General features: G+C 36.5%; 1 protein-coding gene across 2 annotated transcripts in view; it reads right to left on the bottom strand.

Annotated features, from left to right (window-relative positions):
* Sld5 (DNA replication complex GINS protein Sld5) overlaps positions 1 to 18,744 on the bottom strand; it is a 108,296-nt gene that overhangs the window by 27,941 nt on the left and 61,611 nt on the right. For both annotated transcript variants that reach the window (XM_090404157.1, XM_090404158.1), the window contains exon 5: positions 11,410 to 11,498. In XM_090404157.1, the coding sequence (XP_090260283.1) occupies positions 11,410 to 11,498 (89 nt within the window). The remainder of the gene's footprint in view (positions 1 to 11,409; positions 11,499 to 18,744) is intronic.

Here is an 18,744-nt window from a genome sequence, read left to right as displayed (position 1 = left end):
ATATATAAAAAGGGAAATAAAACTGAATGTGAGAATTACAGAGGTATTTCCCTGCTGAGTGTTCCTGGCAAAATCTATGCAAGTATACTTGAGAAACGGTTGAGAAGAATTGTGGAAGAAAAGCTTGGTGAAGAACAAGCTGGATTCAGGCCAAATATAGAGGCTGTCAAGATCAGATCTTCACTTTACGACAAATAGTTGAGAAAGCATGGGAATATAGCAAAGATCTGTATTTAAGTTTTGTCGATTTGGAAAAGGCATATGACAAGGTGCCAAGAGAGAAGCAATTCAATATGCTACAGTTATATGGTGTTAATCGGGCATTATATCAAGCAATACTTAGTCTTTCTTTGAGTTGTAAGTCAGCAGTTAGAATTGAAGGAAGTACAGGAAGATGGTTTAATGTTAAATCTGGTGTGAGACAAGGATGTACATTATCCCTTCTGTTATTCATTATCTACATGGATCACATTATGAAGGAAAAGGAAAGTGGTATTAAACATGATATCAAAATTGGAGATGTTAATGTCAGCTCTTTGTTTTATACAGATGATGTTATACTTCTAAATAAATCCGCTACAAGTCTGCAAGATTCTCTGACTAAATTGAATAGCTGTTGTAATAGATATGGTATGAAGGTCAGCAATAAAAAGACAAAGACAATGAAAATAGGCAGAATCATTGAAAATGTCAACTGTGTTGTGAATGGAGAACCTGTGGAACATGTAAAACATTTCAGCTACTTAGGCACAATTTTTAGTGAAGATGGTAAATTAAATATAGAAATAGACAACAGAATCAGCAAAGCTGGTATGGTGGGAAGTCAATTGAATGAATTCATATGGAATAAGAGAGAAATTAGTCGGAACATTAAATTAGCTGTATACAAGACAGTGTTCAAACCAGTTTTAACTTATGGATCTGAGAGCTGGATCAGAAATAAAACACTTGACCAAAGACTAGAGACTGCAGATATGAAAGTCCTGAGAAAGATTATAGGCGTGAACAGATGGCATCAATGGCAATATCATATTAAAAATGAGAATATTAGGAAAGAACTCGACATTGTCAGCATTCAGGAATGCATTAGCAGAGCTAATCTCAGGTGGTATGGTCACTTAAACAGAATGAGCGAAGAAAGATTAGCAAAACAAGTGTTCTCTGCCAGGTTGGCAGCAAAACAACCCAGAGGAAGACCAAGATATAGGTGGATTGATATGGTACAAAGTGCCTTAGACAATAGAAATATAAGATCTGATAATGTTGGAGTCTTGACAAGTAACAGACTGATTTGGAGGAAAATTGTAGATAGGAAGTTAGTAATGATGTAATTTTTTTCATGTAGTACTATCATATCCTGTACACCACTTGAGGGTACATGGCAGGAATTTGATGATGATGGTGGTATGGTGGACATGGGAAAATGGCTGTCAGTTCAATGTTAATAAATGTAAGATCATGCACTTTAGTGTGATTAGATATCCAATGTTTATTATATTGGTAGGATTATGCTAGAAGAAACTGATCAGGAGTTTCTTCTAGCATAATCTTCCTGGCATAATTTGGAGTTTTAGCAGACAAGAAGTTGAAGTTTAAGAATCATATAGCAATAATTGTAAATACAACTTGGAGAATAATTGCAATACTAAAATGAACCTCGACATGTAAAGAGAAGGAAGAAGTCATTTTGCCCCTTTGCAAGGCCTTGATAAGACCCTCATTTGGATTACTGCGTGCATGTTTGGTCTCCTTTTTTCGATGGTGATTTTGATACAGTGGAAAGAAAGGGAGTGTCAAAAATGATATTAGGGTTGTGGAATACTGATTATGAAGACAGATTGAGAATGTGTAGGCTGCAGACACTAGCAAACAGGAGTGATATGATTGAGCGTTACAAACTTCTGAAAGAGTTATACAGAATTTCAGTAAATGGAATTTTTCATTTTATGGAGGGTGGGGGAAAGAATGCAAAGACAAATGCAGTCAAGAAGGTGGTGAGGGTAAGATTTTTCTCTCATAGAGTGGTGTGTGTGTGCAAGTAGCATGAATGAATGAATTCAAGAACAAGTATGACAACTGGTGTGAATAGTATGGCCTCCCCCAATGAGTTCTTGACTCCTGGAGTTCTCTCTTAATAATAATAATACCTTGACTTCTAATTTTAGCTTGGAAGGGTAGAATGTGCTTATATGTTTCCAGCCTTCCATGGGAAGGGGATATTATAAAAAATGTATGCTAAAATCAATTTGTTTTTTATTATCAACAGGTACAATAAAAAATAAAATGGATCCAAGAAGTCGGGATATTATCATCTAGTTATTGTCACTGTAACGTTATGTGATGGCAATTGGTCAGTAGTTTTACAGTTAGATTTCTGTCACTCTTTTTTGGAACAGAATGGATATGAGATTGCTTCCATGCATTGGGATAAGTACTAGATATGTATAATAAATTATAGAGACAATGTAGGATGAGTGTTAGCTCTGGAACACAACATTTGAGCACAATTTCAGAGATGCCATCAGGATCTGAAGATTTTTTAGTATCTAAGTTATTTGGTAATTTTCTTATGACTTTTTGTCGAAAAACTATAGAAGGCATACAGTGCTTGGATTCTGGTATGGTAGGAAGTGATTTCCCTTGGTCATCCATACAGGAGTTTGAAGAAAAGAATAATGCCAAGAGATCAGATTTATCTTTGGATGAAGTAACAGTGGTGCCATCAGGATGACTCCTCAGAGGTGGAAGTCCAAGAGAGCAGAAGTTGTGTCTAATGGTCTTAGCAAGTGACTAGAAGGCATCATGGGCAGAGTATGAAACTGGAGTTCTTGATGCAAGCAACATGCAGTAAGCTGAATTTTTTTTTTTTTCTTTGACTGCTTTCAACATTTTCAGTTGAACCAGGGCTTGGAAAGTGGATGTGTGGGTTGAATGGGGATGAAGGCCCTCATACCAGTGAGAATAATTTCTATCACTTGTTCACTGCAGGTGTTAGGGTCAGGTGAGTGGAAGCAATAATCAGACCACAGAAAGGAGGGTTAGAAATTCCAGAAGGTCATCCCAATTGGTTTCTTTGTATTGCCAGAGGATACAAGATAGGGAGTTGTCAAAAAGTGATCCAGAATATTTGGAGAGTGAAGAGGATTATCAGGGATTTGATGAGAGATGAGACTTGAATGGGGTTGTGGCCTGAGTTGTCGAGAATAGAGGTGACCTCTGTAGTGTATCTGGAAGGATAACTGGTCATAAAGTGATCCAGAGTATTATTTGGTGAGTGAAGAGGGTTATCAGGGATTTGATTCGGAAGGTGTACAGTTTGTGTTAGGTCATTACTTACAGCAAAGATTTTGGCTTCTCATCCTGCTTGGTTGGTGGTGTTAGAGTAGGGGAGCCAGTTAGAATTCTGGACATGGAGGACAGAAAAGCAAACAAACAAAAGTATCCAAGAACTGAATATCCACACAAGACAAATAAACATAATTGAAAAGAGAATACTGCAATATTTTGGACACATATGTAGAAGGGAAGGCAACTGCCTAGAAAAAATAATCATCCAGGGTAAACCATGTGGGAAAAGAAAAACAGGAAAATCCCCCAACAGGTGGATTGACCAAATATCAAGAATCACTGGACTTAAACTAGAACAAGCAATAAGAGAAGCACAGGGGAGAAAGAAATGGCGAAGCATCATCAGGAAGTCCATGAGTCCTCAGACATGAGGAGATCCGAGAGAGAGAGAGAGAATTACAGAAGTATTTCCCTACTAAGTGTTCCTGATAAGATTTATGCTTTATACTTGAGAAACGGTTGAGAAGGATTGTGGAAGGGAAGCTTGGTGAAAAATAAGCTGTATTAAAGCCAAATAGAGACTGTCAAGATTAGATTTTCACTTTACGACAAATAGTTGAGAAATTGTGGGAATATAACAAAGATGTGTATTTAAGTTTTATAGACCTGCTAAAGGCATATGACAAGGTGCCAAGAGAAAAGCTATTCAAAACACTACAGCCATATAGTGTCAATGGAGCATTATATCAAACAATACTTAGTCTGTATTTGAGTTGTAAGTCAGCAGTTAGAATTGTAGGAAGTACAGGAAGATGGTTTGATATTAAATCTAATGTCAGACAAGGATGTACATTATCCCATCTATTATTCATTATTTATATGGATCACATTATGAAGGAAAGTGGTATTAAGCCTGGTATCAAACTTGGAGACGTTAATCTCAGCTCTTTACTTTATGCAAATGATGTTATGCTGTTTAATAAATCCATTAATAAAATTAATATGCTGTTTAATTAATTAATATACTGTTTAATAAAACCTTTACTGAGAAAAGGTTTTCTCAGTATATAGAAAACCCACCCATACAGGCAGATACATTCACCAACAATCCCACCACCCCTCCTCCCAACAATATGGAGTCATTAAGACACTACACAACAGGGCTAAACTTATCTGTTTGAATGACAATGTCCTAACCACAGAACTAAACCACATTCTCAACATTACTCAGCCAATGGCTACCCCCCCCTTAAAAAAAATCCAAAAAATATTGAAACCAGTAAACCACAACCTTCCCCCCCCCTCACAACAAGGATTAGTCTAAATCCATCACCATACCCTACATCCGAGGCACCTCGGAAAAAATCACAAAAATCTTAAAAAAACATAACTTAAGGGGATAAAAATCCCTTATTGTTCTTTGCAATGAGTTGCCGTGGTGTGGCACTACCAAGTGGTCACTTACGCTTGGATCCGCCGACAGTTTGTCGGCATGAAACGTTCAGATCATAGTTTTTGATCTTAGTTTCGCTTACTGGCTGAAAAACAATAAGGGATTTTTATCCCCTTAACTTATCAACCTCGCCAGAAAAAAAAAAAAAAAAAGCCGTTTGGCTTTTCATCTTAGTTATAACATGTTATAATATAATATAGTGACACACCTTTCTGGCAATCGTATAGCAAAAGTATGTAAGTTCTTTTTACTTAAACTCTGATGATATTCTAGGTCTAGCTACTCACTGATGAGACCTCAAAAAAGGTTGAAACCGGTCTGGGTAGTGACCTCTCCTCATAATGTAAAACAGTACTACATCTCCTAAGAGCTGTGTGTTTTTACATTATGAGAAAATATCAAGAATAGTGAGGGATCTTGCTCCACCTTTGCAACGAGTTGCCGTGGTGTGGCACTACCAAGTGGTCACTTACGCTTGGATCCGTCGACAGTTCGTCGGCATAAAACGTTCAGATTGTAGTTTTCAATCTTAGTTTCGCTTACTGGCTGAAAAACAATAAGGGATTTTTATCCCCTTAACTTATCAACCTCGCCAGAAAAAAAAAAAAAATAGCCATTTGGCTTTTCATCTTAGTTAAAACATAACTTCTTGTTACAGACCATATAAAAAATTGGCATCCCTTATCCGCTCTACTAAAGACCAACCTCCCCCCCCTAGACCTACCTGGTGTATACCAGGTCCCTTGCAGCTGTAAGCTATCCTACTTTGGCCAAACAGGCAGGACAGCAAATATCAGAATTTCAGAACACAAGGACTACATCCGTTTTCACCAATACAGCCACTCTGGTCTTGCTGATCATGCACTGGATACCTGCCATAGAATACGGTGGAAAAAAGCCAGGATAATACACTGTAGCAAATACAGATATAAAAGGCTTTTCATGGAATCAGCTTCAGCCCTAAGAAACGACCCAAACCTCAACAAATTTGGCTGCATGAGACTTCCTCAAATTTGGGAAACCTACATCAGAAGACCTTCAGCCCAATCGCCCAAGAATACCAACATTGCCTGCTAGAGGGCACAATCAGGACTTCAGGAGAAATAATAGCTTCCTACTTCTTCCTCACTTACTGTTTTGTTGTGCCTGCGTGCATGTGTCTTGTACTTAAGTTCTTGAAAATGGCAATGTGATGTTGCTGAAATATTGAAATATATTAAAATTTATTTTAATGTATATCCTAGTACGTTGTAATTTCCTTAAATTATATAGTGAATTTGCATAACCAACGTCTAAGCCTTTCCACAAGAATAGCTGTATATACAAGACAGTGTTCAAGCCAATTTTAACTTAGGGATCTGACAGCTGCATTAGAAATAAAACACTTGACCAAAGTCTAGAAAGCACATATATGAGAGTCCTGAAAAATATTAGGGGTGTGAATAGATGGCATCAATGGCAATATCATATTAAAAACGAGGATATTAGGAAAGAACTTGACATTGTTAGCATCCAGGAATGTGTTAGCAGAGCTAATCTCAGGTGGTATGGTCACTTAAACAGAATGGGAGAGGAAAGATTAGCAAAATAAGTGTTCTCTGCCAGGCTGGCAGGAAAAAGATATAGACGAAGCCCTTGATATAGTAAAAAGTACCTTAGAACATAGAAATATAAGATCTGATAATGTTAGAGTCTTGACAGATAACAGATTGATTTGGAGGAAAATTGTTGATAGGAAGTTAGTAATGTAAGTTCTTCATGTAGTACTACCATAATATCCTGTACATCCCCCTTGAGGGTACATGTCAGGAATTTGATGATGATGATGGTTTTTGCAACAGAAATGGAAAACTTTCTTAAAAACCAAATAATATGTGAGACTACGAAGGAATGCCTGGAATTGACAGATATTATCAAGTGCTTTATTATTCAGCTTTGAGAGAGAGAGAGAGAGAGAGAGATGGTATTAAAAATCAGTTAATATAGAAATCTATATACTATATGTCTATTTCTTATATCTCAAGGTGTCAGAACTCCTTAAATAAGCATTCATGTCTGAAATGCTTTGTGAATTAGGTGTCAGCCTAAAGCATTGTATGACTAGTTTGTTTCAGAAATTTCTACAGATGGGGAACATGTTGGTAAGCCAACTCCAACATAAAATCTCTAAAATTCAGAGAAAATTTATGACATATTTGACTGATAAAATATGCCAGATCCAAAAAAATATTACACATCCATCCTCATTCCGTTATTTGGAATCTATACCTCTAACCAAAAAATAGGAACTAATGAAGATATGCTTTGTATGTACTAAAGCAAAGATGTGCAAGCAATTAAATATCATTATCCTGTTTGTTGAAGAAAAGACAGTTTCAGCATTTAAAAAACTGTTTTAAAAAATATTACTTGTGTATACATATACATAATTTGTTATTTTGAAGAAAAAACAAGACAGGTGATTCAGAATGCCCATTACAAACTTCTAGGGCAGGGATTACACCTTTCTGAGCTCCGGAGCACTTTTAAGATGAGGAAACAGTACTGGGGGCACTCCCCCCCCATCTTTCTTAAAGCAATCAAACAGTCAAGATAGATATATGTTGTGGATAAATAAACAAAAGGATCACTGTAATTTTTTTTTATTGGAAAGGAACAAAAATGTTTTAAGCAAATTAAATAAATTGTGAAGAAAAATGGATTTTAATGGGATCCATGGAGTTGCATATCATTGACAAGTCCTTCATAGTTGGGAATATTAGATGATGTTACAGCTTGCAAACAATTGTCGGATGTTCATCCTCTAGTTGCGATCTGTACTTAGATTTTATGATGTTCATGGTGGAAAAAAATAACTCACACAAGTATGTTGATCCAAAAAATTACGTTATTTGTATGCACAACTTTTTAAAACAGGAAATCTTTCTCTATCCACCAGCCTCCAAAAGTTTATCACCTTTATATGACTTTAATGTGATATCATTCCTGAGATCTAAAATTTCCAGGTCTACTTCTTCTGTTGTTGCATTGTTAAAGTTTGTAATGAGTTCAGCAATTTCAATCACACTTAAGTCTGTAAAAGGATTTAAAAAAAACAAAAAAAACAATACCACTGGCTTCATGGTGTTGAACTGCTGAAACCTCTTGTCAAATTCTTCCTGAAGCACTTTAAGCGATTTAGCAAATGATTCCAGGAAAAACTCTCTGTTGTCAATCATTTTCTTCAGATTTGGGAAATGACAGAGAGATTTCCGCTCCAAATGATATATCCACAAAGTCAGCTTCTCTTTGAATAATCTGAATAGAACTTATCATCATTGCAATGTGTTTATCCTTTCCTTGGAGTTGCAAATTTAGGGAATTTAATTTTTCTACAATATCTATAAGGAAACCAAAATCCATTAACCAAAAAGATCACTTAACTGCTGTCCTTTAGAACTGAGAAATTCTTTGCTTAGCCAGCCAACCTTGGAATGAAGAATAAGATTTTTTTAGTTACATCATCGGTACTCTCAATGAAAGACTTAAAGAGGCAGTGCTGTAGAGGAGAGGCTACTCTACAGCACTGCCTTTCATAATGTGACCAAAGGAGAGAACTTTGCTGCATAATACTTCTTGATGAATAATGCAATGTATGACGTAAAGATCTGAAATGATTTGTCCTCCCTGCAAAGAGCAATAAATCCTTTGGAGGTACCTACCACTGGTGGGCTCTATCAGTGGTGATTGCTGCCAACTTGCTTAGAGGGAAATCTGTTGTTTCGATACAGTAAATTTTCATTCCTGTTGTTTGACCATTCACAGGCAATAATTTTAACAGGCTCCTCCCTACCAGAGAAGCCCTCAAATACCATTCTTACTAAAATAGCCAATTCCCCTTTAACTGATACATTCATTGACTCATCAAATTGCAGGATAAGTATTCACATTTTCCTAAATCATTTTTCAGTTGGGCTTGCATGTCAAGAGAAATTGAGCTCAATCACCTTGTGATTGTTATATTTGAAAGCTGTAGGTCTGATATCGCTGACATAATTTATTTGTTTTAAAAGCCCTCAAATAAAGAATCTGCTCCTGTAAGAAATGCCTCTTTTATGAATTCATCATCCTAATATGGTTTTTAACTTTTTTTAATTAAGTGAGTAATTTTATAAGAAGCAATGGTGGCATTTTAATGCTTTACTATTGGTCTAATAAAAACTGACTGTTGAGATGTAAGTTTTGCCTTTAGTTCACATACTTTTTTCTTTCTCAGTTCAGAATTAACAGGACAGTTATGGTCAAACAAGGAGTGATTAGTCTTGAAATTCTGCTCCATAATATGTTTCTTCATAACTGCAACAGAATTGCCACTTACCAAACATACACATTTGTGTTTTTTTTAATGAAGCAGTAGCAAGCTTCTTCCTATTCAGATTGATAATTATATGTTTTCTGTTTTTTATTATCCACATTCATTTTAGTGGAGAATGATAACTGTTTAAAATCCAAGAACTGCTCACAAAGATGCAATCAAACTCACTGATACTGACCTTTAGCTGAAGAGTAAAATTTGAAAATAAAGGCTAACTAAGGTTAGCACACTGAAAGTAGTTGACTTTTTATGCAATATCTTCCTGCACTGATTTCCCACAATAAAATCAGTAGAATAATAGAGGATTTTATATGGCTGAGTGCACCTCTGGATATGTTGGCAGGGGTCAAGATACCCGCATGATAACCTCTGTTCTAGGGTATGTGGGGGGGGGGGGGGACACACAGAGTAGATAAGGTTTTAGTTAGCAACCGATGTCCCCACACACACACGATTGCAATGGTACAGGTCAAAAACGTTTCGTGTGCACATCACAAAGAATGTAAACATCAGACACACGGTAAATCACATTTTAATTTCATAAACATTTACAAAAAGGTGCTTGAAGTTGCAACCACCAACTTTACAGCATGCATTACGCCTGTTGGTGTAATGTACCATAGTTCTGGAGCACTTCAAACATGCCTGGCATGGTTTGGATCTCACCCACTGCAATCAGTATCATTATCGACAAATCCTCTACCAACAACTCCACAGGGATTTCGTACATGAGACTCTTCATTTGGTCCCAGACAAAAAAATTCCAATGGAGTTAAGTCCAGTGAATGTGCAGAATATGCACAAGTAATAATAATGCCACTGGACCCACCTCTGCCAATCCACTGCCTACCAAATGTTTGGTAGATGTAGTGTCGGATGTCACATGAAAAGAGTGGTGGCACACCATTGTGTTAAAACCATGTGTGTTGCTTAATCTGCAATGTCAAGTGCATGGAGGCTGTTCAGGTGGAGTAGAAGAAGATAGAGTCTAATCAGCTTATTACCAATGATGCCTGTCCACATGTTGATGGCAAACTTATTCTGGAATCCATGGGAGTGAGTAATGTGAGAGTTGTTCCTGGACTAAATGTGGCTATTTTGGCAGTACCACATGCCTTCCCTAGTGAATACAGCTTCATTGGTGAAGAGCACCAGTTCTAGAAATCAGGGCTCTTTTATACAAGATTGACTGAACATCCTTGGAGCTCCACAGTCATGCCTGTTGGCATTGAAGGAACCTGTTTCTTGCAACCACTGATTCACATTGTGCGATGAAGTTAGACAATATGGGAAATGCTATGTGCACACCTGAGCTTTGCCATACATTAACATCATGTTGTCATAGTCAGCATTTGTGTAATTTGCTATTATGCATTAATGTGATGTACTAGTGATATGCGACACTGCATTATCACCACTAGGGAGAGGTTTCAGAATGAAATCAACCTTAGAAGCAATCCAAATTGGTGTTTGTGAGGGACTCTACCAAAACGAGCCAATTTGTTTGTTGATCACCTATTTGTTGTGGCTTGAGTTCAGGATAAAATTTCGTAAACATCCTTTCTCTAGTCATCCCCCCCCCCCCCCGACGTTAATGGCCTGATCCATACCATTGAGTGGCTGAACTCATGTCAGCACTGACCAAAGTACCAAAGTTTTTGACTTGTACCATTGCCATGGTGCATTTGTGGAGACATGTGTTCCTAATCAAAACCTGATCGACACCTTGATTTTCCCCTACCTCCACATAACCTAGACATTTGTAATGGGTACTCTGAAACCTGTGTGTGTGTGTGTGTGTGTGTGTGTGTGTGTGTGTGTGTGTGTGTGTGTGTGTGTGTGTGTGTGTGTGTGTGTGTTAGGGTTACCAAGAAATTTTATAAGCTTGGTTATTTAACTCCTAATCCCAAGTATGCAAACAATTAAGTTTGCACCTGAAACATAGTTCAAGTCTGAAGATGGTACAAACCAGGGCAACTCATTGTAAAGGTGGATAAACATACAACAATAAATATACAATAATAATTGGTGTTTGTGAGGGACTCTATCAAAACTACCTAATATACAATATCCCCAAGTTAAAAAATGAATTACATATATATATATATATATATATATATATATAGTTTTTTATTTAATATTTTTGATGACATTTTTTGTCAATTCCCTGAGCCAGTTCGATTTTCTATACTTAATCTTTAAAATACTACATCGACTGCAAATAATCTTATATTCAGTAACAAAGCTCATTACTACTACAACTACAAATTATCTCGTAGTGAGCAGTCAAAGTGTTAAAGCTTATAATATTTACCATCTGTAGCAAGGTTTAATTCCTGCATATTTGAAGGCATATGCATCAGTGCTACATTCTGCAAGTAATGCTTCATGCTTGAAATATACCTACAAAAACAGAAATAATTATTTTTTTTTATAATTAGGCATGCTATCTTAAGTGACATATTCTCATAGTATAAAAAATGTCTCTTTATGACTAATTAATTCAGGATCAACAAATATTTCAGAATAACTCTTTCTTTCTAGGTTTAAATTACATAATGAACAAAAACTGCTAATTTGTGCACTTCAAGATAACAATCTTCCTAACTTTTGGAATGATTATCTCATTCTGATTCAATTCTGAGTGATGCAACAAAGTCTTAGGAATCTCCTCCTTGAATAAGCATTCTTGTCTAAAACTATCTATGAATTAGACAAGGATTAATCTAAAGTATTCTATGACTAGTTTGCTTCAAAAATGTTGGAAGTTTATATCCAGTATTTATATACTACATTAAGACTATTTGTTGAATTTAACTTTTAATCTTTACTATGTTCATGTGTACCTCTTCAATTTTATTTCACTTTCAAGAAAGTGAAATAAAAAACTAAACTAATATTACATTAACTGGGGGTTTTGCAATAAGCAGGCCAAAGGTATCAGTAATACAGAATATTTGAAATAGGCTAATAGTGATGCATGCAAGATTCATATTGTTATTATTATTATTACGGGTATCTCCATGGAGTCAGTAGACTCATCGCGGGAGACCCAAACTAGCAAAACAATATCTGTCATATCTCTTCTTGAATTCATTTACAGACGAAGAGCTCACAACTAAGTCAGGCAATGAATTCCACTCATTCACCACCCTCCAGGCAAAAAACCTTGTTCTGACACCTTTGTTAACCACACTCTTCTTTAATTTCCAGAGATGACCTCTTGTTCTTCCATCACTATCACACAGCTGAAACATTTCCCCTGCATCAATCCTATAAAAACCTTTCAGTAATTTGAATGTTTCTATCATATCCCCTCTTCTTCGCCTATCAGCCAATCTCTGCAATCCACAAGCTCTCAATCTATCAATGTAGGGAGCATTTTTTATATCACTCACCAACTTGGTCACTCTTCTCTGAACCCTCTCCACAGCCTCCTCATCTCCAAGGAATCCAGGTGACCAGACCTGAGCACAGTAATCCAAATGTGGAAGTATCAATGCTTTATAAAGGGGAATAATAACCTCTTTATCTCTGGATGTCAGTGTGTTCCTCAACAACCAAGTAATCCTATGTGCAATCTTGGACACCTTAGCAATGTGTCCTCTGAACTTCATCTCCCTATCTACCAATACCCCTAAGTCCCTAGCCTCATCAATCTCTTGGAGTACCTTTCCATCGATGTAGTACACAGCTGGTAATCTTTTAATCCCAAAATGCATGACTTTACACTTTTCCACATTGAACTGACATCCATTTTCTTTTGCCCATTTTACCAGCTTATTTAAATCCTCCTGCAAACTTTCAACATCAGCTTGATTTTTTATTGCACTACACAACTTTGCATCATCAGCAAACAACTGAATATCTCCCTTTAAGCCGTTTCCTATATCATTTATATACAAATTAAACAACATTGGCCCAAGCACAGAGCCCTGAGGCACACCACTGGTCACCTGCCTCATTCTGGACTCGGCTCCTCCATACACCACCTTATGGTATCTCTCCCTGAGCCATTCTCCTATCCATATCACCAATTTAATATCCATTCCCATCTGCTCCAATTTGCGTAACAGTGTTCTATGGGGTATCCTGTCAAAAGCCTTAGCAAAATCCAGAAGTACCACTGTGTAGCCAGTTCCTTTGTCCAACTCAGATGTTATTCTATTATGAATAGTTAATAGATTGCTAAGGCAGGATCTACCTTTAACAAAACCATGTTGGCCTCTATAGAGTATCATATCCTGATCCACCCATTCTTGAATTTTGTCTTTAACCAACTTTTCCAATACTTTTACCACTACTCCTGAGATGGTGATTGGTCTGTAATTCAATACCGCAGTTTTAGAGCCACCCTTATGCGAAGGAACCACTTTGCCTAACTTCCACTCCCTAGGGACCATACCAGAGTTCAAACTTAAATTAAATATCCAGGTAAGAGGGGTTGACAATTCATTTGCATATTCATGCAACACCCGAACTGATATTCCATCTAAGCCTACCGCAGTGTTTGCATTTAAGTTTTGCAATATATTTAATACCTCTGATTCTTTAGCTTCAATTCTCACATTAGGTATTGCTATAGGTATAGAGATATCCTCACTTGGGTGATAGACTTTTGAAAAGTGATCACTCAGTAACTCGACTATTACATCTGATTTTGTCACCTCAATACCATCAGCACCCACTAAGGTTATCCTTCCGAAGTCATTCTTCCTCTTACTTGCCACATAGCGGAAGAACTCTTTGGGATTACCCTTGATCTCTTTGGCTAAGGTCTTCTCATAATCTGATTTGGCTTTTCTTACTATGCTGGTAACCTTCCTAGCTTGAGCCTTGTACTGCTCATGGGTGTCCTGATCGCCTTTCTCCTTGTAAATTCTCCATAACATTTTCTTTTTTTTGCAGTTCAAGCTTGATACTACTGCTCATCCATCTAATGCCTGCCTTCTTTGACCTCCTGACCATGGGGGACACAATCTGATATTGCTTTCCTCAGATACCCGCTGATTTTATCCCAAGCACTGCTAACATCTTTTCCTTGCAATATGTTCTGCCATGGGATGGCTGCAAGCTCAATCCGAAGCTTGTTATAATTGCCTAACCTGTAGTTCCGTACATACCCCTTCTTAATAGAAAAATCCACAGATTTTGCAACCTCCCAAGTCAATACCACATGATCGCTTTCACCAACTGGAGGTAACGTATTATTGTATTGTGATGACAAGCAGTATAATGCACAGAATGTCCAAAATCTATGTGTGCCAGGTTTTTGATGAAAAGCAACCAAGCCTGATGTAGGAGCATAACTTGTTACATTGATTAGGATTTTTTTTTAGCACTTCAGTTGATTCTTTGAACGCTCTGAAGAAATTTTAATTAATGTATGCCATTTCTGTGTGCTGCCAGTACTGATTTATGTTTTCTTCCCCCCCCCCCCCCTCTACATCCTTGATATGTTTTGACAAGTATATTTCTCCTGACCTGCCTATTTTTTATCTCATATAGCAAATTCCACATAAGCAACTAATTTTGTATATGAGTGATAAATAGGGAGGTTTTGGAGGGTGAAATAGACAAGATTTGTTTACCAGATTTAATGAATGAAGACATCATGAAGAATGGATTAAATAAAGGTTTAGTGAAACAGTAGAGTCATTAAACATTTTTTAATTCATTCCTAATGCTATCTTCATTCCATTAAACTAAAAATGAGAAACATTCACATCATGGCTGCAATGAATGCAAAAAGCAAGACACTCCTTATTGTATCAACTACAGTACAATGAAAATAGCTAATGTCCTGAAAACCTATCCCAACTGTTTGAAATGTTATGGTGAAGCCTACTGAAAACACATCCTTCATTGCCTACAACCAAGAAAACAGACATCAAATCTGATTCAACACAGGTGATCAATGACTAAAACAGGCACATTTTATGAAGCCAATCTCAAGAGATCTAGTGTAATGAAACAGATCTATTTTGGCATGCAGTGCTTGTCCTGGAACTGTTAGCCAATTGCTTTAGAAGTAGTTCTGTCTATTATTTATATTTGCTCTTCTTTCAATTAATAAGTAATAAACTAATATTTTTTATACTGTGAAAATGGGTGCATGTTGAAACTATGAGTATCATTAAAGCACTAGTAGCAACCTATCCAAAGATCGAAAATTTATTTCGGTTTTAAATAAGAATCAAAAACCATTTTCATAAGAGGTCCAAATGTTGCTTCAAGGGATCTTATCAGGCAATGTACTACTGTGGATAACTGAAATCATATAAATAATGTAAAAATGATAGCATTTCCTCCATAATGCAATATAAAAGTTAACAAAAAATAATTTTTTTTTTAAATTTATAGAAAAAAAAAACACCAAAAAAAAAACAATGTTGGTGGAGCTTTTTTTTTCCCTCTTAATGTACACAAATCAGTGCTGTTATGAGCTAAGTCAAGATAATTTCATGGTTACATTTTCATTTGATATTACTACAGAGGCCTTTAGAAAAGATCTCTTGATAAGTATTTTATATATGACAGTTATTTTAGTATTAACAGTTAAATTATAAATAAAAAAGATAGATGCTAAAGCTTAACACCAAAGATGGGATGTGTTTTAGTTTATCTTAAAACTAGTAAAATTCATCTTATTTTATTTTAAATGCAGTGATGTCAACAGATAAGGAAGAGGGGAAAAAAAGTGGTTTCAATATGTACACATTTTCATAGCATAAAAAATATTAGTTTATTACTAATTAATTGAAAGAATAGCCAGAACTAATCCTAATATTTTTCGGGGAAAAAAATGCATTTTTAAAAAACCCGAAAACTTTCAAAATGACAATGTTCCGCTATTCAATTTTAATTTGCTCTTATCTTATTTTTGTTTCCTCAAAATTTAGAGCACCTCAATATAAAGGTTGTTTTTTTTGAAAAAAAATTAACTCTTTCTAAGAAAGTTGCTTAATTAACATGATGGTGCCGATTAGACCAATAAGCAAATATCTCTCAGCAGTTGAAAAAAATACTATCATGAAATCAATAAATGCTACTTTTCCATCAAATATTGTCTAACTTGACAGAAGACTGAGTTATAGAGCTAAAAGTACATCAGTTTTCAAAATTTCATAATCTCAGAATATTACCGTAGGCACAAGGGGGGACACAGCCCCCCCCCTTTGAAGACTGGACACGCAGGGGCTACCCTAAGTGTCGAGTCTTCAAAATTTGAGTCATCAGAATTCAAGGAGAACTGGCCTACCAGCCTGGAACACGGGGGGGGGGGGGGGGGGGGGGGGGGGGGGGGGCTTTCGAGTCTTCAACATTTGAGTCATCAGAATTCAAGGAGAACTGGCCTACCAGTCCAGAACTTGGAGGGTTGGGAGTCGTAGGCACCATGGGGGCATAGCCTCCCCTAGTATGTGTGTATATATATATATATATATATATATAAAATTATTATTTTGGTAACCTCCATGGAGTCGATGTTTCATGGGAGGCCCACTCAAACAGCAACATGTCTATCATAATGAACTTTGAGGTTATTTACACTCCCTGCATTCACAATGCCCTCTGGCAATGCATTTGACTCACCAACAACTCTCCACTTAAAATAAAAATCTACTCCTCTTAGCAAGCTAACAGCCTATTCAAATCCTCCTTTAGAGAATTAAAACCATAGAATTATCAGCACTATTCCTGATAATTCTACCTAACTTTGCATCATCAGCAAACATTTGAAGATTCCAAGTCAATCCACTTGAAATATCATTAACAAATAAGTTAAACAGTAAGGACCCAAGAACAGAACCCTGAGGCATGCCACTGGTCACCTTCCTTTTCTGAGATACTGCTCCATCACACACAACTTGCTATTATCTTTCAAAAGCCAATTTTCAATTCATCTAGATGAATCAGTTAGATGAATTAACTAATATGCTATCTAATTCCATTCTCTGAAGCTTATACAGCAGTCTGCCATATGGTAATTTATTGAATGCCTTTGCAAAGCCCAAGAAAATCACTGTATATGAATCTCCCTTATCCAACACATTTGTTACCTTATCATAAAATATAAGCAGATCGCTTAAATAAGACCTGACCTTCACAAACTCATGCTAACCATCATAGAGCATTTTATGTCCATCAACCCAATTCTGTATTCTACTTCTAACCAATTTTTTCAATACTTTGATCAGGACTGCTAATATACAAACTAGTCTATAACTGTAAACTTGTGGAGAGGTATTATTTTGCCTTCTTTCCACTCCTTAGGCACCCATCCCTACTGCAAGACTTTGATTAAATAACCAGGTTAAGGGCATGGCTAACTATTTTGTACATTCTGTAAAAATACATGGAATACATGGAAAAATACATAAGGAATTCTTTCACCTTTAATTTTCCTAATCTAATCCTCATCTCCCTTCTACATGTTGCACAGCATCATTCACACCACTATGATATACACTGATGAAGTATTAAACGTAAATCTTCAAATATGATACTAGTAAAATGAGTTCTAGTGGAAAGGCTTAAAAAAAAAAAAAAAAAAAAAAAGAGAAAGAAAAGAAATTATGATCCAAACAGAACAAGGTATTCTCAGCCTTCCTGCCCATGTTGCTAACATCTGACTGGAGCCAGTATACTTACACACAAAAAACGACCAAAAAAAGCAACTTCTCAAGAAAGGAATATGAAGCACTACTGGAAATAAAAAAACAGAAAAGTAATTATGAAAGAGAAGAAGGGGAATGCTACTGTAGTTTTAAACCACTAAGACTACATGTTGAAAGTTTATTATACACTAAGACTACAAATGTACACTTGCCTCTTCGTTCAGAAATCAGAAATTACCTACCATCCTTTAGACTGATTTCACCAAAATGCAGATCAGAATACTTCACAGGTGCCTTAAAAAGGCACCTCTTGGTGGAGATCACCAATAAACTAAAACCAAACAATTCCAGTCCCCCCTCTCTCTCTCATGGATACAAGGACTACCAAAAATACACAAGCCAAATGTGTGTCATTATGCCCCACTGTGGATGGCACTGATTCATCCACATACAAATTAGCTGAACATTAAGTCAAAGAGCTCTCACAATATACTAGAGATACTCCTTGCCACATAAAAATGCGATCCACTTTAAAGCCAATAAAGAAAACCTCACATGCCAATACAATGATCAGTTATGATGTCTTCTCTCTGTTCACTAATGTCCCACCTTAGATCTTATCCAAGCTGTATTTCCTCTTGATTATCTCAGTGCTGTTTCAGTTTGCCATGAATTCTGACTGTTTCATTTGGCAATGAACATTCTACAAAGAGATAAAGGGGGATGGCAATGGGCTCTCTGCTTGCCCCTGCTAACTACTTCATGGAGACTTTTAAAGAGAAAGCTTTAAACTCAGCCTCACATAAACCCTCTATTTGGCTACACTACATAGATAATGTGTTCTCCATTTGGCCACATTGCTTGGATGTTCTCAACATTTTCTTAACAGATCCAAACAACCAACATTCCAGGATCCAGTTCACTCTAGAAAAGCAAAACAATAATAGTATACCCTTCCTAGATACTTTGATTACATGTCCACATGGTGGATCCCTGGCATTTCCAGATCCCCCTTGTAAAATCTTGTGAGA

The sequence above is a fragment of the Typopeltis vanoorti genome, chromosome 14 (assembly GCF_054136105.1).
Source record: "Typopeltis vanoorti isolate ZY-2024b chromosome 14, IOZ_Tvanoo_1.0, whole genome shotgun sequence".
Taxonomy (NCBI): Eukaryota; Metazoa; Arthropoda; class Arachnida; order Uropygi; family Thelyphonidae; genus Typopeltis; species Typopeltis vanoorti.
The sequence above is the reverse complement of the archived record's forward strand: the minus strand, read 5'-3'. Positions and strand labels throughout refer to the sequence as shown.